Raw genomic sequence first — 27,781 nt, 5'->3', positions numbered from 1 at the left:
ACACTTTACCATTTCGTTGTCACTGTTAAAGTGGTTGTTTTGATTCCTTGCCGCAACATTTGTCTCTTTCCTTATTTCATGTCATGATCTAATGTTTGGTCCTCTGAGTGGATGAATGCGGTGTATAGGAGCTCATAAACATTTGCTAACACTTCAGCTTCGAACACACCGACATGGTCATTGCATTTTGGTACACCAGAATTAAGTTACTTTCCAATGAAAGCTGCGTTTGCCTTGCAATGCGTTGGATTTATTGAACATAAGCGTCAAACTATATGTATAGCGGCTTGACAGAAATGGTAGCAGAAGGTGAATGTTGAACTTTTGTTGCATACATATCCAGATGATGCTGCATACTATTTTGCGCAATGGCCCTGTCGGTGTAATCGAAGCGTCACAAGACATTCATTCCCTGTAGTCCCGCGGCCGATGGCCTCTGTTCGTCCGTAGCCTAGAAAGGCTTGCTCTTTTTCCGCGTTGAGTTATTTTTATGCTATGACATAGACCTTGGTTACAACTGTGTTCATTGCAATTTATGCTGAATTTTCCCTATCTGTTTGGTTTCATTGTCAATCTATCTACTATTTATGCTGGATTCGTGCCATCATTGTACCCGCTTCAATGTATGCGCAAATACAACGAACAGGCCTAGCCTACAATGCAAAGAACACCGACCACAGAGACCAGGAATTACGCAGTGAACTCGTAATTGGAACAGGTCTCCGGTTACATTTCTCCAACGTTCCCCGATTTGGGGAGACTGCGCAGTCTGTAGCCCACACTTCCCGTGGAAAGCAGCATACAAAATTGCATGTGTAAGCACAACTGAGTTAGCAGACCTGGGTTGCAGTGCAGAATGTCCCGTTGAGGAGAAGATAAAGCAACAGAAGAGGCAAGAGGACTACATCCAGCCCAGAAGCGTTCTGTTTTTTTCCATCCTGATTACATACACAGCGATTCTCCACCGGGGAAAGATGGGGTGCCAGACGGCATTTAGCCCCCGACACCTTGTCCTCAAAGTGTTTTTGGTACAGTTAATCGCTTTTCTCCAGAAAACCTCTGCAGCCCCCTCGCCCATTATCAAGTTCCCAGGAGACGATAGTCCAAAAACAGACAAAGAAGTGGCTCTGGTAAGTGTTCCTTAAACAACCTTTCATAGTGGGAATGTCATGCGACTTTTGCTTCAAACTACTTTATCGGTTATTTTCAATAAATTCAGGAATAGCGAACTTAAATGCCATTCTACCATTTGTGAATAACTTTAAAATGACAAATCATTCATGAAACTCATAATGTTTTAGCTTCAAATACCCACTGGGTATCCAACTGTTTCCACGTCATTTCAATGAAATTACGTTGAACCAAGTGGAACAGACATTGAATTGACATCTGTGCCCAGTGGGGATGTTTCATTATGTAATGCACACAAATGTTCATGTATTCATTGATACAGTATGTCTACATGGATGAATGCACTATATAGAGTAGGAAGGTATCAGAATAGATTCTATATCAACTCATAGGCTTGTCTTTTATTCTCTTCTGCAGCACTATCTGAACAAGTTCTATGGCTGCCCACAAGACAGATGTAATCTCATGGTGCTGAAGGACACCCTGAAGAAGATGCAGAAGTTCTTCTCGCTGCAAGAGACGGGCGAGATCGACCCCAAGACAGTGGAGATCATGAAGAAGCCCCGCTGTGGAGTTCCTGATGTTGCCCAATACAACTTCTTCCACAGGAAACCCAAGTGGCAGCAAAACGCCATCACCTACAGGTCAGTGGTCAAAACATGTTCGTTTGGCCCAAATAGTGTTTTGGTATAGGGAGTTGTGCAATAGGCTTTGAACCCCATGTGCAATAGGGTTGTATTCCATATAAGTCCATATGTTGCTGTGCAATGTGCTGACTGCTGAACTAAGGAAATGACTAAGGAAATGACTCCTCCAGCCCCTGGAGTTTGTTTTGGGGAGATGAAAACCTCAACTATGTGCTGCCCACCAACCCAACCACAATCTGCTAACTCCAACATTCCTGTACAATGTGTGCTTGTTTGATCATTTTTATTTGAGGTTAAGAAGAGAGTAAAGTTCTGTTGTTTACATCAGCCCTTTCTGTGTCCTCATGACTACTCAGACTCACTGTATGTACCATGGGAAAAACAAAGATGGGGAGAAGTTAACCAAAACAACAAGAGACAGAGCGTTATCCTGCTCAGACAGACTCACATAGCAGGGGTTAGTTGCTGGACTCGCTCATGAAGCATTCTAACCACATGAGTCATAGGCGTGGCCTGAAGACTGATGGACTTTATGTCCAGAAGGGGGGTTTAGGAAAGCTCTGATCTATTGCTTTTGTCCTTTAAATAGAAGAGAGATGGGTGTACAAGCTTTTGTCTTCTGCGTTTTGACATAGGTGAATCTCACGTTTGAGGGTTTTATATGCTGACATTGGTCCCTCTTCTGCTTGTATTAGGTGTATTTCCTCAAGCATACCTAGTCAATCACACAGTAATATTCCATTATGTAAGATGTATCATGCAGCACATCTTCAGCCAGGGATGAGCTGTTTAATGAGTCTCCTCCTCAGTTTCTTCTCCTCTCTGTGTTCCACCTCTCAGGATTCTAGGCCACTCTCCTGACCTGGACGAGGAGACTATTGATGACGCCTTCTTAAGGGCCTTCAAAGTGTGGAGTGACGTCACCCCACTCAAGTTCACCCGCCTCATGGATGGAGAGGCTGACATCATGATTAACTTTGGCCGCAACGGTACGGTATTACAGAACAGTTTTGACTTTTATATTCTGCTGAATGTACTGTATGAAACGTCAGCAATGCCGGATGATGAGTAGCCTAGTTAAACCAGACTTAATTCTGCTCTCACCTTCGACTGGTTTAGCTAGGCTACTCATCATCCGGCTATTGCGCAAAAGGGCGGAAGTGGCTGGGAACTAGATTAGATGATGGGTGCTCAGTGCTGCTAATCGTATAGTATAGTACCGTAGGCCTGCCTATGTGTGAGTTACTAGTTGCTCTTTCTCTGGGTTCCCTGTGTCTCACATAAAGTCAATATTGTCGTGGCGAGGCCAGACCTCAAGTAAGAACATATAGAGGTCACAGTCTGACCGACTTGTGGTCAAAACAAGCACAGAATGACATGTTTTCATTACATGTCTTCATGGCACCATCCCATACGTGATCTACACTGTTGACGTCTAACACTAGCTACTTCAGAGACAGTTCTATTCTGAGTTGAATCCATCCAGTAAGGCTGTAATTGTATACTGATCTGTACCTTGAGTCCTTTTGTTTTAACCCTTGTTATGTGAATCCACAGAGCATGGTGATGGCTACCCCTTCGATGGTAAAGATGGTCTGCTGGCTCATGCCTTTGCTCCTGGACCAGGCACCGGGGGAGACTCCCACTTTGATGACGACGAGCAGTGGACCCTGGGAGAAGGACAAGGTACTGGAGACTGTACTGTCTGAGTTGTAAATAAAGTCTGTAAATACGAGTTCATCCTGATCTAATATATAAACCTACTTGTTTTTACTTATCACCTATTTATTCATGGTCATACATGCCACATTTTTTAAGCAATTTGCTGTTAACATTTCACCAAATTAATGTAGATAGCTGAACCACACAGTATCTGATACAGCTCTGTTTGAGCTCTTTTGATCATCCCCCCCCTCCACAGTTGTGAAGGTGAAGTTTGGTAATGCAGAGGGGGAGTTCTGTAAGTTCCCCTTCATGTTTATGGGGAAGGAGTACAACAGCTGTACCAATCAGGGCCGTGATGATGGATTCCTCTGGTGCTCCACCACATACAACTTTGACGACGACGGCAAATACGGTTTCTGTCCCCATGAGTGTGAGTAGGAGCCAACATGGCTGTGTTTTTCTCTTTCCTCTAAAGAGTTCCTGTGAATGTATTGTGCAAAAGAGTTATAATATGCATTTTGATATCTACATGGAGTGTATAAAGTTAAGAGTGTTGCATTCAGCAGTCTCTCAAGGAACGTCTATTGTGGTGTTTTAGCTATAGTTTCTGACGAGGAGTTGGCCAGGAGTTACTCCAGATGAGAGGTTTGTGATTAGTTAGAAGAAGCTGTGTTGCTGTTGGACTGGGACCAAGTGGGTGGGAGTACATTCTGGGAAACTAGTGTTGTTGTCTGGGTCATAAAATACTCCCACTTCTCTGTGTTGCTGGGCCAGATTCATGAAGCTTTTCATCAATCCTTTTGTCTGTCTGTTTGTGCTGCTGTCCATGGTACTGACATTAGGGTATAGACTCACTATAAATGAGCGCAAAGACATATTGATACATATAGGCTTACAGTCGACTCATATGAGACCAACAGTCTTATGAAACTTCCTAACTGGTTATCCTTTGATCTTGAGAAAATGGCGTACTCAGTGAAGTCTTGTGAAACATTTCTCTTGTTGATAGTTTTATAGACTATTGATATACTGTAGCAATAAACATTTTAGTCTGGACAGAGTGGATGTGTAACACCCTGACAAAGAATGATTTTGCAGTTCAGTTAGCTTAAGATTGAGTCTGTGAAATCACTCAAACTCAGGCTCAACGTAACTGCCATGGCATTTTATTAAATGATGGAAACCTACTGTAAACTGTATAGATAATTCCTTCAACTTCCTGTGTTACAGTGCTGTTCACCCTGGGTGGAAACGCGGACGGAGCTCCCTGTAAGTTCCCCTTCACTTTCCAAGGGGAGAACTATGATGGTTGCACCACTCAGGGGCGTGACGACGGCTACCGCTGGTGTGCTACGACTGAGAACTATGACAATGACAAGTCCTACGGGTTCTGCCCTGAAACAGGTGGGTTCCCAGTTCATACTGCCCAAGTCCAAAGGTGTCTCTCCTTCCCTATAGCATACAAGCCTCATCAGCTGTGTTAACCCAAACAGCTAAGGGCACTGATGCATCCAACAGACCTAACTGTTGCATGGAAACCTTAATCTGAGGATTATATTGAAATATGTGTGTGCTTTCGATTGTACTTGAGCCAGGTTGTGTGTGTGTGCTAGCGTGTGTTAGTGGTGCGCGGGTCAGCTGTTTCTTCACCCGCTCACTATTGCTATTAACCCATCCGCAACCGCCCGACTATATGTGATAGTGAAAATCTGAGGCCCTCACCCAACCCTACCCTCACCCTAACCCTCACCCTAACCCTAACCCTCACCCTAACCCGTGTGTCAGGTATGCGTAAATGGCTGTAAGGGAGTCAGGTGCAGGAGAGCAGATATTGGGTAGCCAACGGAGCCTTTTATTTAGGCGAACCAAAAGCACACGGCAAAATGAACACGAAATAACAATACGGGTTAACATAACCCAGCGCAACAGTCTAACGTGCGCATAACATGAAACAGAATAAACCATACCACACAAAGACATGGGGGAAACAGAGTGTTAAATACACAACACATAATGAGGGAAATGAGAACCAGGTGTGTGGGAAAACGAGACAAAACAAATGGAAAATAAAAATTGGATCGGCGATGGCTAGAAGACCTGCGACATCGCCCGCCGAGCACCTCCGCCGAGCACCGCCGCCGAGCACCGCCTGAACAAGGAGAGGCATCGACTTCGGCAGAAGTTGTGACACCGTGAATGTAGAAAATGTGCTGTAGGCTACAGTCAAAGACGGCAGAACAATTTTTTGACAGGGGGAACAGGATATTTTTTTTGCCTGACTTAAATATGTGTCTGCTTATAATTTATGACATTTTGGTGAGCTATTTGCTAGCCAACTTGTCTATAATTAGATACATGTAGCTGTCATTATATAGTGCACACATTTTGTTACGTTACAGCCTTATTCAAAAAATATATATAAGTTTTACCCCATAATGATAAAGCGAAAAAAGGTTTTTAGAATTTTGTGCAAATGTATTAAAAATAAAAATCTGAAATACCTTATTTACATACACTACTGTTAAAACGTTTGGGGTCACTTAGAAATGTCCTTGTTTTCCATGAAAACATACATGAAATGAGTTGCAAAATGAATAGGAAATATAGTCAAGATGTTGACAAGGTTATAAATAATGCATTTTAATTGAAATAATAATTGTGTCCTTCAAACTTTGCTTTCGTCAAAGAATCTTCCATTTGCAGCAACTACAGCCTTGCAGACCTTTGGCATTCTAGTTGTCAATTTGTTGAGGTAATCTGAAGAGATTTCACCCCGTGCTTCCTGAAGCACCTCCCACAAGTTGGATTGGCTTGATGGGCACTTCTTATGGTCAAGCTGCTACCACAACAGCTCAATAGGGTTGAGATCCAGTGACTGCTGGCCACTCCATTATAGACATAATACCAGCTGACTGCTTCTTCCCTAAATAGTTCTTGCATAGTTTGGAGCTGTGCTTTGGGTCATTGTCCTGTTGTAGGAGGAAATTGGCTCTAATTAAGAGCTGTCCACAGGGTATGGCATGGCGTTGCAAAATAGATAGTCTTCCTTCTTCAAGATCCCTTTTACCCTGTACAAATCTCCCACTTTACCACCACCAAAGCATCCCCAGACCATCACATTGCCTCCACCATGCTTGACAGATGGCGTCAAGCACTCTCCAGCATTTTTTTATTTTTTCTGCGTCTCACGAATGTTTTTCTTTGTGACCCTCAAACTTAGATTTGTCTGTCCATAACACTTTTTTTCTAAATCTTCCTCTGTCCAGTGTCTGTGTTCTTTTGCCCATCTTAATCTTTTATTTTTATTGGCCAGTCTGAGATATGTTTTTTTCTTTGCAACTCGGAGTCGCCTCTTCACTGTTGACTTTGAGACTGGTGTTTTGCGGGTACTATTTAATGAAGCTGCCAGTTGAGGACTTGTGAGGCGTCTGTTTCTCAAACTAGACACTCTAATGTACTTGTCCTTTTGCTCAGTTGTGCACCGGGGCCTCCCTCTCCTCTTTGTATTCTGGTTAGAGCCAGTTTGCACTGTTCTGTGAAATGAGTAGTACACAGCGTTGTACGAGATCTTCAGTTTATTGGCAGTTTCTGAATAGCTTTCATTTCTCAGAACCAGAATAGACTGACGAGTTTCAGAAGAAAAAGCATTGTTTCTGGACATTTTGAGCCTGTAATCGAACCCACAAATGCTTGGGGGTAAAACAGGCAATCAAGTGGCTACCCGGACTATTTGTGCATTTGATTTGATGCTCCAGATACTCAACTAGTGTAAAGAAGGCCAATTTTATTGCTTCTTTAATTAGAACAACAGTTTTCAGTTGTGCTAACATAATTGCAAAAGGGTTTTCTAATGATCAGTTAGCCTTTTAAAATTATAAACTTGGAATAGCTAGTTTCCAGCTGCAATAGTCATTTACAACATTAACAATGTCTACTCTGTATTTCTGATCAATTTGATGTTATTTTAATGGACAAAAAATGTGCTTTCCTTTCAAAAACAAGAACATTTGTAAGTGACCCCAAACTTTTGAACGGTCGTGTAAGTATTCAGACCCTTTGCTATGAGACTTGAAATTGAGCTCAGGTGCATCCTGTTTCAATTGACCATCCGTGAGATGTTTCTACAACTTGATTGGAGTCTACCTGTGGTAAATTCAGTTGATTGGACATTATTTGGAAAGACACACACCTGTCTATATAACGTCCCACAGTTGACAGTGCATGTCAGAGCAAAAACCAAGCCAAGAGGTAAAAGGAATTGCAAGAAATGCTTAATTCTGCAGGAGTTATTTTTAACGCTATGTGAGAGGTTATAGACCTACAGTCAGTGTACAGATTTCAGTTTATCTTAACAGTAGGCTACAGTTACCTTGACATGCCATAGGCCTATTTGAAGTCCCGTCTTGTGGCTGTGGAATTCGTGTACCACCTCACAATCATCAAACATAACATAGCCGCTACTGCTAATCCTCTTTTACCACTTCTCCAGATATATTCTAAACATTACTTTTCTGGCCCTCCTATAACATTACTTTTCTCCCTCCTATTTGTTTTCAATTCTCCTTTCGCAGCTTTTGTCTTATTGAATTCAACTTCGACAATGTCCTTTATTGCCTCTGTGTATTGACGTTAACTTTTTCTGCCCATTACCAAAAGCATTATTTGGCTTTCTGCCCATTCCCGAAAGCATTATTTGGTGATTGGCGGTGTAGGCTATTTGGCACACGTACAGTTAAGCCCTGAAGCTTAGGCTTATGCACTAATGCCAGATAGCCTAAAATAATCAAAGAAAAACCTCAGTGTAACCTATATATATTGCACAAGAATAATACATTTATGGATTTTTTAAGGTATTGTTTCTCTTTATTCAACCTGCCCGCCCACCCGCCCTTCAGCCACACAATATTTAATGACCCTAAACCCATCCTCCCGGGACTGCGGGTTATGAGTCAACCTGCGCATCACTAGCATGGGGGCTTGCATTTATTAGTCAAGGTGTGCTGTGCTGATGCCTCCATGTATTGGTGTAGGAGAATGTCATAATGTTCCAGACCTATGGTTTCCAATCTTGCAGCAGCTAGTCTCCTGAATGACTGTAAAAGTATTTTACTGAGTGGCTGCTGGCGGGGGTTATTTCCATTGTGTCAGTGGGGCTGGCTCAGGGGTTTGGGGGAGAGTCGGGAGAGTGAGAGAGCGGGATATGGGGAGAGAAAGAGAGGCAGAAAGGGGGGGGGGGGAGTTTAAGGCTGAGGTTTTCATCTGGTTCTAATTGGTTGGGAATGCTGGCGTGCAGTGTAGTCTTGTGTGTAAGAAGCACTGAATAAGAAACAGCCTGCTTAAAAAAAATGTTTACACAGGCCCAGTACTGTGCTGTACCAACCCAGATCCCAGATATAATATTATCATGTAGGAAAAGAAAAGCCACTTTTTGGAGAGTGGTATTTGGTTTTGTTTTGGATATACTGTAGTTTCTCAAGCAAATCCATTTAGTTTCTCAAGCAAATCCATTTAGCAATTCAACCCAAATCAAGTTGATAACTTTTAGCACTACCTCATTGGCACACAAAGAAAAGTCCATTTGGTCCTGAAATATGTATTTTTGTTCACCCATGCAGCCATGTCCACCGTTGGAGGAAACTCTGAGGGTTCCCCCTGTGTGTTCCCCTTCACGTTCCTTGGAGACACTTATGACAGTTGCACCGCTTCTGGACGTAGCGACGGCAAGATGTGGTGCGCCTCCACCAAGAGCTACGACGATGACCGCAAGTGGGGCTTCTGTCCTGATCAAGGTAAATATGTAATCGATGACCTTTGACATTATGCTTGTTTGTAGGTGGTTTTAGCAGTTTAGTGAACAATGACAAGTCATGTTTATTTATTTGAATCATTTGTATTATTATTCTGTTTTATTCATTAATGTATTTAGTCATTGTCTATGCAGAATGAAGGGAAAGTGGCCAACAGGAATTTCACAAAATGGAAACTATTCTCATTCACCTGAATATAACTTGACTTGTTATGCTTTGAATATGTGTTGCTGTATCTCTCACTCCTATTGGTGTTGTCCAGGCTACAGTCTGTTCCTGGTTGCGGCCCATGAGTTTGGCCATGCCCTGGGCTTGGAGCACTCCCAGGACCCTGGCGCTCTGATGGCCCCCATGTACACCTTCACCAAGAACTTTAGACTGTCCAACGACGACATCAAGGGCATCCAGGAGCTCTATGGTCAGTTTGAAATTCTTATGTACTGCTTATGGGTTATGTATGGGTTATGAATGTGTTATGAAGTCATTATGTAGGTACCTTTAAAATAACGTGTAACCATGACTTCACCAGCCGTTCATAACCAAAGTGCTTTGGTGAATGTCCTGCAGGTAACAAATGTATTTCTCCTGTTGAAGGATATCAATCTCATCTACTCAATGCTCACCATGTTGCCTCTCCTTTTCCTCTCAGGTGCTGGTACAGACAAGCCCGTGCCTCCCACCCAGGGCCCAGTCACTCCTATGGACATCTGTAATGAACCTGTGGTGTTTGATGCTGTGGCCCAGATCAGAGGAGAGACCTTCTTCTTCAAGGACAGGTAAATGATTTACTGGGGATTCTACAGTATTACTTCTGATCGCCAATGGTTAGAGCAACATTTGACTTGTAGGTAATTCACTTTTGTTTGGTCTTCTCAAAAAGCATGTTGCCAATCTGACCACTGATCTGTCTACAGGAAACAGGCAGAAAGAACATATAACCTGAAGACTCTTATTTTAGACTCTGTGGTTAGAGTCATTGGAGCAGACCAGTCCACAAGTTAGACCTCACAACCCACAACTAAATCATTTCACCACAAACAATGGGTAGTTTAATAGGGGGCTTTGTTTGGTCTCAGAATGCATTATTTTCTCTTGGCAATCAGGTGTTTTGTTTGAATGAAGGGGGTGGTGTTATCTCTGTTTGTCTGAGCTCTAATGCTTATTCCATGCTGTGATAAGTTATGAAACAACTGGTAATAATAACCACTCTCACAATCCTGTATCAACTATGGTAAACCAAAATGGCTGCCTGTTATTAAGATTGTAAACCAGACCCTACTATACAGTACAGGGTACATACTTCAACTGAGATTGTCCTATGTAGTGTAGAAAAGGAATAGGCTTTCTGTATCTCTCCATCTTACATTATCTGTTGTGGTTCATTCTCAGCTTTCCATGACTCAGTGTACTTTCCCTCTGAAACATGAACTCTTCACCACAACAGATGAATCCTGTCTGGGACAAATTATGTTAGGAACACTTTCAACCCAAACAATAAGCTATTGCATGCAATCCAAATGACAAAATTGTGACTGAAAAGCAGGTTTAGATTAGGATTCATTGGACATTTATATGTTCCTTCTCAGACTTTGCCTGCCACATCTTTTAGCCTTCAAAGTTTTAAGGTGAGCTTTACTATATATCTGTCATTGCTGAGTTGGAACGGTGTCCAAAGCAAACAAGTAGACTTTTTGGACTCAAAAGACTGCAGTCATTCAGCCTGCCTGGCTTTGCCCCCTGCCCACCCTGAGTCTGGGGCTGGAGGGAAACCACCCTCAAATCATGCTTACAAATCCTGCTTTAGTTCACAGAATCCTGCTTTAGTTAAGCGTTAAGTCTTCACTCGCTGTGGTTCACCATGCATTAACGCTGTTCAGGGAACAGGGACAAACATCATGCTGAAGGCTGTTCTGTGGACTATAAACTACTGTATAAACAGTGTAGTGTTTGGTTGATGTGTCAATGTAATATTAACTGTTAAAGGAGGGAGGACTGCCAATTAAAACCATAGTCTGGTTTTAACAGTAGTATCTCTCTCAATAGTTAGTTTAGAAATTATTTGACTATGCCTGTAAGTCATATCTTTGATTGGGTTAGTTTAGTTATCTTTTAGGTATATCATCTGTTGTCTACTGCTCAAACATCCTAGAGAATCCAAATCCACAAGATATCCAGCCACCATGATAAAAGCTGGCAGAATACCTATACAGTGATGTGTTGTGGACAAGACACTGGCCCTGGGGATTTCAGGAGAGATTCTCCATTTCCTCATCAGCAAGATCATTGTCTCATTCAAAATGCTTTGCGGTGTTCTAGTTCTAGATACCACATATACCATGATATCATTAACAATGACACATATTCAATGATAGCTATAATTATGGGGTGTATCTCTCAGATGGAGGGAAATGCCATTACGGAGGGAGTTACGGCTGTAGGATCTTCATTTGAGCCAGTTTGCTACAGTAGGGAAATAATTCTGAAGTAGAAGGAAATGTGAATAATTATGTGGATCATAATTAATGGATATTTTTGTAGGGGTTGACACATTTTAAGTTAGTGCAAATCGAGTCTGAAATGTTCAAGTGGAAATTACAAACTTTAGAAGCCTTTTTAAAACGTGAATAAACTGCTGTGCAGGAAAATTCTCACCAACAAAAGAGTGGTCAAATTAAGATCCGACATCTCTATGGAGGAGTTACAGTACCAAACCCATAGTTGCATGAGATCTGGACTCAGAGGGCCAGTTAGGCTGTATCTCAGGTTTCAGTGGTGGGATGACTTTGGTCCCTAGTTATTCATTGTTGGCTCTAGGTCACCAGATGGTTTAGCTATCAGAGCCATGGAGCAGAGGAGTGAGAAGAGATGGAACAGAGATAGCGAGAGTGAGGAGAGATTCAATATAGAGAGAAAGAGTGAGGAGAGATTTAATATAGAGAGAAAGAGTGAGGAGAGATTCAATATAGAGAGAAAGAGTGAGGAGAGATTCAATGTAGAGAGAAAGAGTGAGGAGAGATTCAATGTAGAGAGAAAGAGTGAGGAGAGATTCAATATAGAGAGAAAGAGTGAGGAGAGATTCAATATAGAGAGAAAGAGTGAGGAGAGATTTAATATAGAGAGAAAGAGTGAGGAGAGATTCAATATAGAGAGAAAGAGTGAGGAGAGATTCAATATAGAGAGAAAGAGTGAGGAGAGATTCAATGTAGAGAGAAAGAGTGAGGAGAGATTCAATATAGAGAGAAAGAGTGAGGAGAGATTTAATATAGAGAGAAAGAGTGAGGAGAGATTCAATATAGAGAGAAAGAGTGAGGAGATATTTAATATAGAGACAACGAGTGAGGAGAGATGGAGACTCAAGTTAATAAGCAAAGATTAGGATAGAGACTACTAAGGTTATTGGCATTTCGTTTCCTCAGACAAAAAAATTGTTTTCATGGAGCTGTCAACCATGGAGCTGTCAACCAATGTCAATGTTAATAAAAATAGCCTAGGGCCCATTAGGATATTCATTTCTGTGTGCATCCATTTTGTTTTGTTTTGTTCTGCTTCTCCCTATTTTTAGGCAGCAGTGAAAATACAGAGACAGATAAATAGGGAAGTCACAGACTGGAGGGCAGTCACCAGTCTAGTAGGCCATTGTAATGTCTGGAGGGCAGTCACCAGTCTAGTGGGTCAATGTAATGTTTGGAGGGCAATCACCAGTCTAGTGGGTCAATGTAATGTCTGGAGGGCAATCACCAGTCTAGTAGGCCATTGTAATGTCTGGAGGGCAATCACCAGTCTAGTAGGCCATTGTAATGTCTGGAGGGCAATCACCAGTCTAGTGGGCCAATGTAATGTCTGGAGGGCAATCACCAGTCTAGTGGGTCAATGTAATGTCTGGAGGGCAATCACCAGTCTAGTGGGCCAATGTAATGTCTGGAGGGCAATCACCAGTCTAGTGGGCCAATGTAATGTCTGGAGGGCAATCACCAGTCTAGTGGGCCAATGTAATGTCTGGAGGGCAATCACCAGTCTAGTGGGTCAATGTAATGTCTGGAGGGCAATCACCAGTCTAGTGGGCCAATGTAATGTCTGGAGGGCAATCACCAGTCTAGTGGGCCAATGTAATGTCTGGAGGGCAATCACCAGTCTAGTGGGCCAATGTAATGTCTGGAGGGCAATCACCAGTCTAGTGGGTCAATGTAATGTCTGGAGGGCAGTCACCAGTCTAGTGGGTCAATGTAATGTCTGGAGTCTGGAGGGCAGTCACCAGTCTAGTGGGTCAATGTAATGTCTGGAGTCTGGAGGGCAGTCACCAGTCTAGTGGGTCAATGTAATGTCTGGAGTCTGGAGGGCAATCACCAGTCTAGTGGGTCAGTGTAATGTCTGGAGTCTGGAGGGCAGTCACCAGTCTAGTGGGTCAGTGTAATGTCTGGAGTCTGGAGGGCAGTCACCAGTCTAGTGGGTCAATGTAATGTCTGGAGTCTGGAGGGCAGTCACCAGTCTAGTGGGTCAATGTAATGTCTGGAGTCTGGAGGGCAGTCACCAGTCTAGTGGGTCAGTGTAATGTCTGGAGTCTGGAGGGCAGTCACCAGTCTAGTGGGTCAATGTAATGTCTGGAGTCTGGAGGGCAGTCACCAGTCTAGTGGGTCAGTGTAATGTCTGGAGTCTGGAGGGCAGTCACCAGTCTAGTGGGTCAGTGTAATGTCTGGAGTCTGGAGGGCAGTCACCAGTCTAGTGGGTCAATGTAATGTCTGGAGTCTGGAGGGCAATCACCAGTCTAGTGGGTCAATGTAATGTCTGGAGTCTGGAGGGCAGTCACCAGTCTAGTGGGTCAATGTAATGTCTGGAGTCTGGAGGGCAGTCACCAGTCTAGTGGGTCAGTGTAATGTCTGGAGTCTGGAGGGCAGTCACCAGTCTAGTGGGTCAGTGTAATGTCTGGAGTCTGGAGGGCAGTCACCAGTCTAGTGGGTCAATGTAATGTCTGGAGTCTGGAGGGCAGTCACCAGTCTAGTGGGTCAATGTAATGTCTGGAGTCTGGAGGGCAGTCACCAGTCTAGTGGGTCAATGTAATGTCTGGAGTCTGGAGGGCAGTCACCAGTCTAGTGGGTCAGTGTAATGTCTGGAGTCTGGAGGGCAGTCACCAGTCTAGTGGGTCAATGTAATGTCTGGAGTCTGGAGGGCAGTCACCAGTCTAGTGGGTCAGTGTAATGTCTGGAGTCTGGAGGGCAGTCACCAGTCTAGTGGGTCAGTGTAATGTCTGGAGTCTGGAGGGCAGTCACCAGTCTAGTGGGTCAGTGTAATGTCTGGAGTCTGGAGGGCAGTCACCAGTCTAGTGGGTCAGTGTAATGTCTGGAGTCTGGAGGGCTACTAGACTGGACACAGTGTGCATCAGTTTAAAAGTGTTGTCACCCAGCTAACACTTTTTTGAGAGCAGATCTCTCTGGTGTGGGTAAAATCCTGTCTCTAATCTCTCTGGTGAATGTAGAATCCTCTCTCTAATCTCTCTGGTGTGGGTAGAATCCTCTCTCTAATCTCTCTGGTGAAGGTAGAATCCTCTCTCTAATCTCGCTGGTGTAGGTAGAATCCTCTCTCTAATCTCGCTGGTGTAGGTAGAATCCTCTCTCTAATCTCGCTGGTGTAGGTAGAATCCTCTCTCTAATCTCTCTGGTGAAGGTAGAATCCTCTCTCTAATCTCGCTGGTGTAGGTAGAATCCTCTCTCTAATCTCGCTGGTGTAGGTAGAATCCTCTCTCTAATCTCGCTGGTGTAGGTAGAATCCTCTCTCTAATCTCTCTGGTGTAGGTAGAATCCTCTCTCTAATCTCTCTGGTGTAGGTAGAATCCTCTCTCTAATCTCTCTGGTGTAGGTAGAATCCTCTCTCTAATCTCGCTGGTGTAGGTAGAATCCTCTCTCTAATCTCGCTGGTATAGGTAGAATCCTCTCTCTAATCTCTCTGGTGTAGGTATAATCCTCTCTCTAATCTCTCTGGTGTAGGTATAATCCTCTCTCTAATCTCTCTGGTGTAGGTAGAATCCTCTCTAATCTCTCTGGTGTAGGTAGAATCCTCTCTCTATTCTCTCTGGTGTAAGTAGAATCCTCTGTCTAATCTCTCTGGTGTAGGTAGAATCCTCTCCAATCTCTCTGGTGTAGGTAGAATCCTCTCTCCAATCTCTCTGGTGTAGGTAGAATCCTCTCTCTAATCTCTCTGGTGTAGGTAGAATCCTCTCTCCAATCTCTCTGGTGTAGGTAGAATCCTCTCTAATCTCTCTGGTGTAGGTAGAATCCTCTCTCTAATCTCTCTGGTGTAGGTAGAATCCTCTCTAATCTCTCTGGTGTAGGTAGAATCCTCTCTAATCTCTCTGGTGTAGGTAGAATTATCTCTCTAATATCTCTGGTGTAGGTAGAATCCTCTCTCTAATCTCTCTGGTGTAGGTAGAATCCTCTCTCTAATCTCTCTGGTGTAGGTAGAATCCTCTCTAATCTCTCTGGTGTAGGTAGAATTATCTCTCTAATATCTCTGGTGTAGGTAGAATCCTCTCTCTAATATCTCTGGTGTAGGTAGAATCCTCTCTAATCTCTCTGGTGTAGGTAGAATCCTCTCTCTAATCTCTCTGGTGTAGGTAGAATCCTCTCTCTAATCTCTCTGGTGTAGGTAGAATCCTCTCTAATCTCTCTGGTGTAGGTAGAATCCTCTCTCTAATCTCTCTGGTGTAGGTAGAATCCTCTCTAATCTCTCTGGTGTAGGTAGAATCCTCTCTCTAATCTCTCTGGTGTAGGTAGAATCCTCTCTAATCTCTCTGGTGTAGGTAGAATTATCTCTCTAATATCTCTGGTGTAGGTAGAATCCTCTCTCTAATCTCTCTGGTGTAGGTAGAATCCTTTCTCTAATCTCTCTGGTGTAGGTAGAATCCTCTCTAATCTCTCTGGTGTAGGTAGAATTATCTCTCTAATATCTCTGGTGTAGGTAGAATCCTCTCTCTAATATCTCTGGTGTAGGTAGAATCCTCTCTCTAATCTCTCTGGTGTAGGTAGAATCCTCTCTAATCTCTCTGGTGTAGGTAGAATCCTCTCTCCAATCTCTCTGGTGTAGGTAGAATCCTCTCTCTAATCTCTCTGGTGTAGGTAGAATCCTCTCTAATCTCTCTGGTGTAGGTAGAATTATCTCTCTAATATCTCTGGTGTAGGTAGAATCCTCTCTCTAATCTCTCTGGTGTAGGTAGAATCCCCTCTCTAATCTCGCTGGTATAGGTAGAATCCTCTCTCTAATCTCTCTGGTGTAGGTAGAATCCTCTCTAATCTCTCTGGTGTAGGTAGAATTATCTCTCTAATATCTCTGGTGTAGGTAGAATCCTCTCTCTAATATCTCTGGTGTAGGTAGAATCCTCTCTCTAATCTCTCTGGTGTAGGTAGAATCCTCTCTCTAATCTCTCTGGTGTAGGTAGAATCCTCTCTCTAATCTCTCTGGTGTAGGTAGAATCCTCTCTAATCTCTCTGGTGTAGGTAGAATCCTCTCTCTAATCTCTCTGGTGTAGGTAGAATCCTCTCTCCAATCTCTCTGGTGTAGGTAGAATTATCTCTCTAATCTCTCTGGTGTAGGTAGAATCCCCTCTCTAATCTCTCTGGTGTAGGTAGAATCCCCTCTCTAATCTCGCTGGTGTAGGTAGAATCCCCTCTCTAATCTCGCTGGTGTAGGTAGAATTATCTCTCTAATATCTCTGGTGTAGGTAGAATCCTCTCTCTAATCTCTCTGGTGTAGGTAGAATCCTCTCTAATCTCTCTGGTGTAGGTAGAATTATCTCTCTAATATCTCTGGTGTAGGTAGAATCCTCTCTCTAATCTCTCTGGTGTAGGTAGAATCCCCTCTCTAATCTCGCTGGTGTAGGTAGAATCCTCTCTCTAATCTCTCTGGTGTAGGTAGAATCCTCTCTCTAATCTCTCTGGTGTAGGTAGAATCCTCTCTCTAATCTCTCTGGTGTAGGTAGAATCCTCTCTCTAATCTCTCTGGTGTAGGTAGAATCCTCTCTCTAATCTCTCTGGTGTAGGTAGAATCCCCGCTCTAATCTCTCTGGTGTAGGTAGAATCCTCTCTCTAATCTCTCTGGTGTAGGTAGAATCCTCTCTCTAATATCTCTGGTGTAGGTAGAATCCTCGCTCTAATCTCTCTGGTGTAGGTAGAATCCTCTCTCTAATCTCTCTGGTGTAGGTAGAATCCTCTCTCTAATCTCTCCTGTCTCAGCATGGTGATGGAAAGCAGATCTGGACATGAAGGATGAGTAAGACATGCTGGTGGTCTAACTTCACTGTGTGCTCAGCACCTTGTTTACAGTCAATGTCTCAGCACAGGGCTGAGTGGGAAGTCTGCAGAATAATCCACTGAACTGAACCCACGCACACTGTCACTGTTCACTGGCCTAGTGATTTTTTTTATTGAACCTTTATTTAAGTAGACAAGTCAGTTACGAACAAATTCTTATTTACAATGACGGCCTACACCGGCCAAACCCAGACGACGCTGGGCCAATTGTGCACCGCCCTACGGGACTCCCAATCACGGCCGGTTTGGCCGGTGATGAGGTGGACCTGTATGGGATCGAGACACTGAACACAGACAGCCCTGCTAGCTAGGTTTCTCTAACCTCTCTGGCTGCATCTTATGCAGGAAGTGTATTACATATGCATCCAGAATGTGACTAGAGTGAGTGAAATGATGGAATCTCTGTGACCCAGATATAGTATTTCCTGTAATCTCACAATCAGAGGTGGACATTAATTGTCTTCCTGTCTGATTTAGGGTCAGGTTGGCTTGTTTTATGGGACTAATTCAACATACCTCTACCTTGAATAGATTGCTATAGCAGATCATCATATGACTACTTTGTCCATATCTGCATAGCATTTTATAACCATTAACAGGCTTTATCTATCTGAGAAATATTTGGCTCTTTGAAAAATAGGTCAATGGAAAAGACTTGGGGAGCTGCTGCTGCTGTTGTTGCTCATGCAGCTGCCTGTTGGAAATCTGGGCAAGATGGGTCTTGTTCCCCTGGCTTCGATAAACCCCGGTCCTAACAAGAACCAGATGCTGAATGAATCAGGCTATTGTGGCTTCGCTGCCTGGGCTGCTGAAACTCTCCCTCTCTCTCTTTCCCTCTTACTTTCCCCTCTCACATCTCTTACTGCCCTTCACTTTCCCCTCTCCCCTATTTCTTTCCCTCTTCCCTCTTCCCTCCTCTCCCCTCTCTCTTTCCCTCTTTCCCCTCTCTCTTTCCCTCTTCCCTCCTCTCCCCCCTCTCTTTCCCTCTTTCCCCTCTCCCCTCTCTCTTTCCCTCTTCCCTCTCTCCCTCTTCCCTCCTCTCCCCTCTCTCTTTCCCTCTTTCCTACTCGCCTCTCTCTTTCCTCTCCCCTTTCTCGCTACTTCTCTCCCGTCTTCCCTATCCCCTTCCCCCCTCTCCTCTCTTCCCCACTGCCCTCTACTCTCTACTCTCCCTTCACCTGACCCCCCCTTTCTCCCCCTCTCTCCTCTCCTCTCTGCCCCCTCTTACATGATTTGAACCAGTAGGTAACTCTGCTCTCTCTATCAGGTTCATATTCAGGTCAACCAACTTCCGGGGCAAGCCTTCGGGTCCCATGCTGGTAGCCACCTACTGGCCTGAGCTCCCTGTCACTATCGACGCTGCCTATGAGAACCCACTGGAGGAGAAGACTGTGTTCTTTGCAGGTAATGTATGTATGGGAGACTGAGTTGTGTCATCCACCGTTGAGATACAATGCATTGGGAAAGTATTCAGACCCCTTGACTTTTTCCACATTTTGTAACGTTACAGCTTTATTCTAAAATTGCTTCTTTTTTTTAAACACACAATACCCCATAATGACAAAGCGAAAACAGGTTTTTAGATTTTTGGGGAAATGTATTAAAAATAAAAGTATTCAGACCCTTTCTATGAGACTCGAAATTGAGCTCAGGTGCATCCTGTTTATATTGATCATCCTTGAGATGTTTCTACAACTTGATTGGAGTCCACCTGTAGTAAATTCAATTGATTGAAAAACATGAGCTGGCGCACACCCAGAAACATTGTTTTGTGTGGAGGTGCTGACTAACGGCGAATAAACTATAAAAAATAAAGAGAATCGCACACTCCATATATAAACTCCCAGTCATTTATTGGGTAAATCACCAACGTTTCGGCATCACTGTGCCGTTTCGGACATGATTTGGAAAGGCACAAACCTGTCTATATAAGGTCCCACAGTGGACAGTGCATGTCAGAGCAAAAACCAAACCATGAAGTCAAAGGAATTGTCCATAGAGCTCCAAGACAGGATTGTGTCGAGGCACAGATCTGGGGAAGGTTACCAAAAAATGTCTGCAGCATTGAAGGTCCCCAAGAACACAGTGGCCTCCATAATTCTTAAATGGAAGAAGTTTGGAACCACCAAGACTCTTTCTAGAGCTGGCCGCCCGGCCAAACTGAGCAATGGGGGAGAAGGGCCTTGGTCAGGGAGGTGACCAAGAACTCGATGGTCACTCTGACAGAGCTCTAGAATTCCTCTGTGGAGATGGGAGAACCTTCCAGAAGGACAACCATCTCTGCAGCACTCCACCAATCAGACCTTTATGGTAGAGTGGCCAGACGGAAGCCACTCCTCAGTAAAAGCCACATGATACCCCGCTTGGAGTTTGCCAAAAGGCACCTAAAGACTCTCAGACCATGAGAAACAAGATTCACTGGTCTGATGAAACCAAGATTGAACTCTTTGGCCTGAATGCCAAGCGTCACATCTGGAGGAAACCTGGCACCATCCCTACGGTGAAGCATGGTGGTGGCAGCATCATGCTATGAGGATGTTTTTCAGCGGCAGGGACTGGAAGACTAGTCAGGATCGAGTCAAAGATGAATGGAGCAAAGTACAGAGAGATCCTTGATGAAAACCTGCCTCGGAGTGCTCAGGACCTCAGACTGGGACGAAGGGTCCCCTTCAAACAGGACAACGACCCTAAGCACACAGCCAAGACAACGCAGGAGTGGCTTCAGGACAAGTCTCTGAATGTCCTGTTTTTGCTTTGTCATTATGGGGTATTGTGTATAGATTGTTGAGGAAAAAACACAATTTAATCCATTTTAGAATAAGGCTGTAACGTATCAAAATGTGGAAAAAGTCAAAGGGTCTGAATACTTTCCGATTGCACTGTACATACATACATACATACATTACATACATACATACATACATAATAGGGTTGAATATTTTCCCGGTATTTTACAAATGTTCCATCCAGAGAATAAATCACTTTTCTCCCGGGTAACCCGGTAATTTTGCTAAAACCAGAAGTGTCATTGAAAAGCATTATACGGAATATAAATATGTCTGGATTTGATTAGAGATTTGATCAGCATGAAGATTAAAACCTGATGCTACCTGAGCCTGCCGAGCGATATATTAAATACATTTAATGAGACATATATTAAATACATTTTATGAGTCATATACTAAATACATTTTATGAGCCCTACATTAACCACATTTAATGAACCCAAACCCAAAAAAGCCCAAATAATTGTGCCGTTATCCAATAAATGCCCATAGTTGTAGCTAGCTATATGCTCTCTTTGGTAGATAAATGAAACTATCTCCCGTAGGCTAATCTTTTTGAGTGTGAACTGTATTACTGTACTGTATTGTATTATACTGTATTATATGGACTGGAATTACGCACATCATTCAAACCATGATAAAGCGGAATAGAACATGCAATTCTGAAGCAGCACATGTGGCCTACAAAGTTAAAGTATAGCCTAGAAATGTGATTCTAATTTTGGAATTTGTATAATTAGTAGGCTGACGCTTCATTCCTTCCTCGCTTTCAACAGTTAAATGAAATAAGTTTTGATGTCCTTATCTTCATCATTCTAATGACATCCTTGAATAATATAGGACCAGAAATAGATGCAGAAGGCTTTCACTTCTCTTCACGAAGATTGAATGGTTATGGGTCTGAATAAATAACTGTTATAACCTACCACCATCGCGAGGACAGGTGAGGACATCTATATATAGGGCTGTATATCAATCTAGAACAGGATGATCTATTTTGAATGGAGTTGATGGAGAGAGAGAAAGACTGCGCGTGCACTGATTTAAAGCAACGATATTCGAGTGACAGGCTGTTTTAAAACTCTGCAGCTGCAATACAAAATATGTTCTATCTTTACAGTTAAAAAACAAGGTGACCCCTGAAAGCCAGATGGAGATGGGTAAATTAGAGGTGCATTCAGTCTTTATATTACTGAGCATAGACTATGCTGTAGCAAATGTAGGCCTCCCTGTCACAAGAAAAAAAGTGACCATGATGAGATGATAGGTCTACATGCACTTTGAACTGCACTCCATACTGAGATGGGCTGTCTGTCCCCACCTTGAGATGGGCTGTCTGTCCCCACCCTGAGATGGCCTGTCTGTCCCCACCCTGAGATGGGCTGTCTGTCCCCACCCTGAGATGGGCTGTCTGTCCCCACCCTGAGATGGGCTGTCTGTCCCCACCCTGAGATGGGCTGTCTGTCCCCACCCTGAGATGGGCTGTCTGTCCCCACCCTGAGCGTTAATTCATCATTCAGAGGCCGTAGAAAGGACAGATTTAGAAATTGCAAATAATTTAACAATTCCATTTCACGCCATGCTGTTCAAATAAATAATTTATTATAATTTACCGGTTTCTCACAGTTACTATATTTATCCCGGGAAAAGGGAGTGGTAAATCTCGGTAACCGGTTTCCCGCCATTCAACCCTAATACAGTTTTTTTTTGTATGTATGGGAGAGTATGTAGATTAGTTGTCATTCACTGTTGATACCCAGGAGAACAATCCAGGAATACACGCTTGCATATATGCAGTTCATTGTTGTGCTTATTGACTTGATCAGAAAAACACACAATGACATTTTCATGGTGGTTTCCTCTCTCTATCACCGTTAAACGGCTGTGACAATTTCCAGTAAATAACATCCTATTTCTAAGAAGTTCACCGTTAGGAGAATCATAAGTGTGTCTTTTAGTATTTCAGTCAAGTATACTGCTAGTGTGTGGTTTGGACATTTTGGACATTAGTACTGTAAGTAGTTATTAGTGGTTTATAATACATGCCATGCATTGTAGTAGCATGCCATTCTCCTTTAGACAACTCCATCTCCTATAAGACCATGAAATCAGAGCTCTTCCAAAACATAGAGACACTATTTAAGAAGATTTTCCATCCAGCCCTTCAATTGTAAAGCTATGAATTTATCCATTCCTCCCTAACCACAAGATATGATCAAATGTTAGCCTGGCCCCAGATCTGTTTGTGCTGTCTTGCCAACTCCTATGATCATTGTCTCTCTGTGGCTAGTGAAAAGATAACAGTTTAGAGAAACTCTATCCTCACAAACCCTTCCCTGTGAGCATCTTGACCTGTGCTCATTTGCCATCTCTCCCCTCCTCTCTCTCATATAGGCAATGAGATGTGGATCTTCAATGCAGACCAGATAGAGAAAGGCTACCCCAAGAGAATCTCCTCTATAGGCCTGCCCACAGACCTGAAAGGCATTGACGCAGCCTTCTCCTTCGGAAAGAGCCAGAAGACCTACCTGTTCGCTGGAGACAAGTTCTGGAGGTGAGTCACCACAATACAACCCCTACCAAAGCCTGTGTCTGATCCACTCAGGATTGTAACGATGACGTCGCTATAGAATTAGAATTACTTTAAAGTCTAATTCTATAGACGTCACTGTGTGTTGATGTGTTGGTGTGCTGCTGTGCTGAGCCATGTCTGCTTTTAATTAGAGACCTTAGCTTCCACTGGACTGTTAAAACAGCTCACTCTGCTCTTACCTAATACAGGGATAATGTAAGATACTGTTGCTGTATGTACTTAACTCTTGCATGACTGCTGTGATTTGTCAACCAAAACGGCCCAATCTTCTCGTACCTAACAGACTAGCATAGTATCATGTACTTAACATAGTACCATGTACTCATGACTAAACATTGATATCATGGCCTCTGTGTGTTATCATGCCCCTCCAGGTACAATGAAGCCAAGAAGAAGATGGACCCTGGCTTCCCCAAGCTCATCGCTGACTCCTGGAATGGAATCCCAGACGGCATTGACTCTGCCTTTAGTCTGAATGGCATCGGTAAGCATACTACAATACAATACTGTATAATAGATACTTTATTGAACATCGCTTAGAGTGACATCACCACACACACAGAGCAGGGGGATAGAGGGAGAGAGAGAGAGAGGGGGGGATAGAGGGAGAGAGAGAGAGAGGGGGGTAGAGAGGGGGATGAGGGGGAGGGATATAGAGAGAGATACCCACTGTACACAGACGTCAATTCAACGTCTATTCCACTTTGGTTCAATGTAATTTCATTGTAAAACGTCTATTCCACTTTGGTTCAATGTAATTTCATTGTAAAACGTCTATTCCACTTTGGTTCAATGTAATTTCATTGAACTGACGTGGAAACAATGTTCCTTCAACCAGTGTGTGCCCAGTGGGATATCTACTGAAGAGAGAAATAGAGAGAGAGGTAGCTGGGGCCTGTGTGAACATGGAGGGAACACTGCTTCCTGCTTCAGTCTGAGCTGTACTGACACACCACTGGCTGCAGGCTTACATTCCTGGCAGTTAGAACCCAACCTGACCCAGCCAGTCCTCTCATTATGAACTGGCACCTGGCCTTAAAGTTGGAATCCTTAGTGGTGAAACTGCCACGTCTGTTTAGATATTACAACAACAAAGACGTTACTTAAAACAACCAAAACTGTTTCATTCCCTCTGCCATCATTGCACTGCACATCATTGCACTGCACATCATTGCACGCCCGATAGGCAGGAGGAGAGAGAGAGCAAGGAGAGGGGGCAGAAGCAGGGGGAGAGAGAGCGCAATGAGAGAGAGTAGAGGGAGGAGGAGCGAGAGAGCAAGGAGAGAGAGTAGAGGCCGGAGGAGAGAGCAAATAGGGAGAGTAGAGAGGCAAGAGGAGAGAGCAAGGGGAGAGGGTAGAGGCAGGAGGAGAGAGTAGAGGCAGGAGGAGAGAGTAGAGGCAGGAGGAGAGAGTAGAGGCAGGAGGCGAGAGAGAGAGTAGGGGCAGAAGGTGAGAGTAGAGGCAGGAGGAGAGAGAGAAAGCAAGGAGAGAGAGTAGAGAGAGGAGGAAGTAGAGAGCAAGCAGCGAGAGTAGTATAACACAGGAGGTAAATCTTAAGTCCATGGCAGTTAACCAGGGTTTTTTTATACCCTTGCTTCTGACACACATATACTATACATCACACACCGCGCTTCCCTACTAAGAAACAGTGTTTGATAGAGCCAGCCTGTGCTGCTTCACAGAGGTACCTCTGTCTTCATTCTAATTAGCCTGAGCTCCTCCACCGCTGATTCCTGATTGGGTGTTTTTACTGAGGAGACGAGTGACGTCATCATGTCCTCTTCCTCTGGCTTCTAAGCTTCTAGGGGACATATTTTACACTAGCTCAAAATTTCCCTTCTAGTGTGTAAGGCCTCGTGGCTTGCTCATGGTGAAATTAGATGTATATTTAATGCACTGAATGTGATGATTTTGATGTACCTTGTCTCGTCATAATGTTTGTGTTTTCCAGATTACACCTACTTCTTCAAAGGTGCCCACTACTTCAAAATGGATGACAGTAGCCTGAAGATCGTCAAACTGGGTGAGATTACAAAGGACTGGCTGGGTTGTCACTAAGCAACAGTGAGACGCATAGACGTTGGCTAAGCTCTCAGCGGACTGATTCCCCCATCCCTATCCAACCAGCCTATCCTGCACCCTAGCCTAGAAACTAAAGACACCCTCTAACACACCGTGGGACCATCTACACAGGCTGAACATAGGCAACAGGATTTTGTATTATATTACTGTGTGATATTATCAGTTTATGTGTTATGATGATGCAGATTTACTTTGATCTCTTTAGCCCGTTGTTTGTTATTAGAAACTCAGACATCAGGTATGTCCACACTACATAGAGACAGGCAGTGTTGTACTGGAAGATATTCTCCTATATAAATGTAGCTTCACCTGAGCAGTATTGCATCATCTGAAGAATGAATGCTGTCTATATTTACTGCTATGTCTGCAATCTAGAGAGTACATGATACTGCAATAGAATGAGAAATAGTCAATAGTAATTTCAGTGTTGTGGAATACAGTTGAAAATATGAATTTGCACAATATGTCTGGACAGATAATGGTGCTTATAGAAAATGCTTATTTGCATGATCCTATATTTGATATGCGGTTTTTCTACATTCTGTTCAGACTATTTTCAGAAGTAAGTACTTATAGACACACCTTATTCTTCAAATAGGGCTAGCACTTTGTATTAGACTATACAGGGGTACTGCACAAATATGGAGACCAAATTCTCCATTTTGTAGGATCTGTGTATTGTTTCACTGATGGTACAGGGAGATGAAAGGCACGGGCTGCCTAGAGACTGTATCTGGTTTGTTGTTGCATGATGGAGTCATGACAAGAGAAGTACCACAGAAGTATTGTGTAATAATCTTTTTGTATTGTTGTTTTGATACTAGTCATTTTGTTTTGATTCATATGCTTTTTTATAATGCTTTGTGCAATGTGTCATTCTCTGTCTGTAAAATAATAAAGATGGATGGTCAATACATGTTATATGTGTGTGTGTGTGTGTGTGTGTGTGTGTGTGTGTGTGTGTGTGTGTGTGTGTGTGTGTGTGTGTGTGTGTGTGTGTGTGTGTGTGTGTGTGAGAGAGAGAGAGAGAAAAGCCCTTGACGTTTCTTACCAGATAGGACTATGCCTTTCTGTAGCCTACTAGTACACAATTTGTAATCAGTAAATTAATAGTTTATAAATAGGTGTAGTTCTAAAACGTTTTTTCTTAAGTACACTTCATACTGTATATTTGTATTCAGGTCCGTGTTGAGCCGTTCTGAGGGCCCTTACATATAGTACCTCTGTGGTCAATGTAAATGCCATATTTGACTAACAGGTGACATCTTGTGGATGGATGAAGGTCTGAAAAACGCTTTGTTGTGGTTTTTATTATTGAGCAGAGCACTTCATCACGCCAGCCATAGTATGCCTTTGCCCTTGAGATATGACTTAGTTAATTTCATACAAATGAACACAACAATTTGACCCTGTTGTGTATTGATATTCTAGTTTTGTCCCTTTAGGGCACCTGTAACCCCCCTTGCTTACCTACGTTGAAATGCTTGGAATGGTCTTCCTGTGAAACGCTTTAAACAATGCCCACGTTAATTTCTACTCCCGTCCTTATATTAGTTGTATAAGTAATACAGTGTGCTATACAACAAAACTGGCGACGAGGAAGAAATGTTCTCACGTTTGTGCTCATCATCTTTGGCAGAAAGTCTGAGTTAATGTCGTTATTTTTTTTTCGCCGTAGAAAGACGCAAACAAAACGTGGAGCTAGCCAGTCGAGTGATGCTAGCTAGCTTTTGATGTCACGGCAACGAGAGCCTAGAGGGATAGGAAGAGTTTCGCTGCGGGAGAAAGTGAAGTCAGCGTGAGTTAAAAGAAAGAAAGAAAATGGTCTGGGAGTAAGGGACCGTCTGAAAAGTGTGAGAAAGAAAAATAAACCGAAAATGTCTGCATTGATGTAAGATACTGGAAATATAGGAAAATTTGATGAATCTGTGGAACAATGGAGTTCTTATACAGAACGTTTTGAGTGCTTTGTGTTGGCAAATGGAATTAAAGCAGAAGTCGTTGTGCCAACATTTTTGACTGTTATGGGGGGAAAAACATTCAATCTACTGCGCAGCCTAGTAACGCCTGAAAAACCAGGTGATAAATCATATGATGAAATTGTGGCTACCTTAAAAGGACATTATTCTCCCAAACCACTGATAATCGCAGAGATTCCGGTTTCATAAAAGAAATCAAGATGAGGGGGAATCTATCTCACAGTTTGTGGCTGTATTGAAACAGTTATCTGAACACTGTGAATTTGGGAGATCAATGAGTGACACTATACGTGATAGGTTAGTGTGTGGCATGCGCAGCGAGGCAATTCAGAAACGCCTTTTGACTGAGAGTAACTTAACATTGCAGAGAGCAATAGAAGTGAGTACGTCAATGGAAATGGCAAATAAAGACGCACAACAGCTAAGTACATCGACCAAAGTGCATAAGGTGTCTACGTGGTTAAAAAACAAGGCAGGAGGTGGCAAGCCATGCTATCGCTGTGGGAAACCAGGTCACCAAGCAGAGGAGTGTTGGTGCAAAGACTTAGACTGCAGAAGTTTTGGGGAAAAAGGGTCACATCGAACGTGCATGTAAAAACAAAAAGACACAATCAAACAAACAAAACAACTGAACAAAGGAAAAGCGACTTCAGGAAGTACAAAAAGAAAGTGCATAAAATGGAGCACACAGAGGATGAACAAAGTGATACCCTGTCTGAAGGGGAAGAATCTTTGCATGTTATGTCCATTTCAGACAATGGATACGGCTACTGGGTGACACCGCTACTGGATGG

General features: G+C 43.2%; 1 protein-coding gene across 1 annotated transcript; it reads left to right on the top strand.

The window, feature by feature from the left end:
- Positions 1-781: 781 nt before the first annotated feature.
- Positions 782-25,929, top strand: LOC120025036 (72 kDa type IV collagenase-like). The gene is made up of 13 exons (XM_038969473.1): positions 782-1,130; positions 1,549-1,775; positions 2,619-2,767; positions 3,336-3,464; positions 3,700-3,873; positions 4,674-4,847; positions 9,059-9,232; positions 9,513-9,668; positions 9,900-10,026; positions 18,815-18,951; positions 22,728-22,887; positions 23,301-23,410; positions 24,878-25,929. Exons 1-13 carry the CDS (start codon positions 975-977, stop codon positions 24,982-24,984), a joined length of 1,980 nt encoding a protein of 659 aa, XP_038825401.1. The 5' UTR covers positions 782-974; the 3' UTR covers positions 24,985-25,929.
- Positions 25,930-27,781: the final 1,852 nt, after the last annotated feature.

The sequence above is a fragment of the Salvelinus namaycush genome, chromosome 30 (assembly GCF_016432855.1).
Source record: "Salvelinus namaycush isolate Seneca chromosome 30, SaNama_1.0, whole genome shotgun sequence".
Taxonomy (NCBI): domain Eukaryota; kingdom Metazoa; phylum Chordata; class Actinopteri; order Salmoniformes; family Salmonidae; genus Salvelinus; species Salvelinus namaycush.
The sequence above is the reverse complement of the archived record's forward strand: the minus strand, read 5'-3'. Positions and strand labels throughout refer to the sequence as shown.

Excerpts from the sequence above, each read along its gene's own strand:
- LOC120025036 (XM_038969473.1), top strand. The coding sequence starts at position 975 with ATGGGGTGCCAGACGGCATTTAGCCCCCGACACCTTGTCCTCAAAGTG. Across the intron at positions 3,465-3,699 it reads GACCCTGGGAGAAGGACAAG|TTGTGAAGGTGAAGTTTGGT; the intron begins GTACTGGAGACT and ends CCCCCTCCACAG. Across the intron at positions 9,233-9,512 it reads GGGCTTCTGTCCTGATCAAG|GCTACAGTCTGTTCCTGGTT; the intron begins GTAAATATGTAA and ends GGTGTTGTCCAG.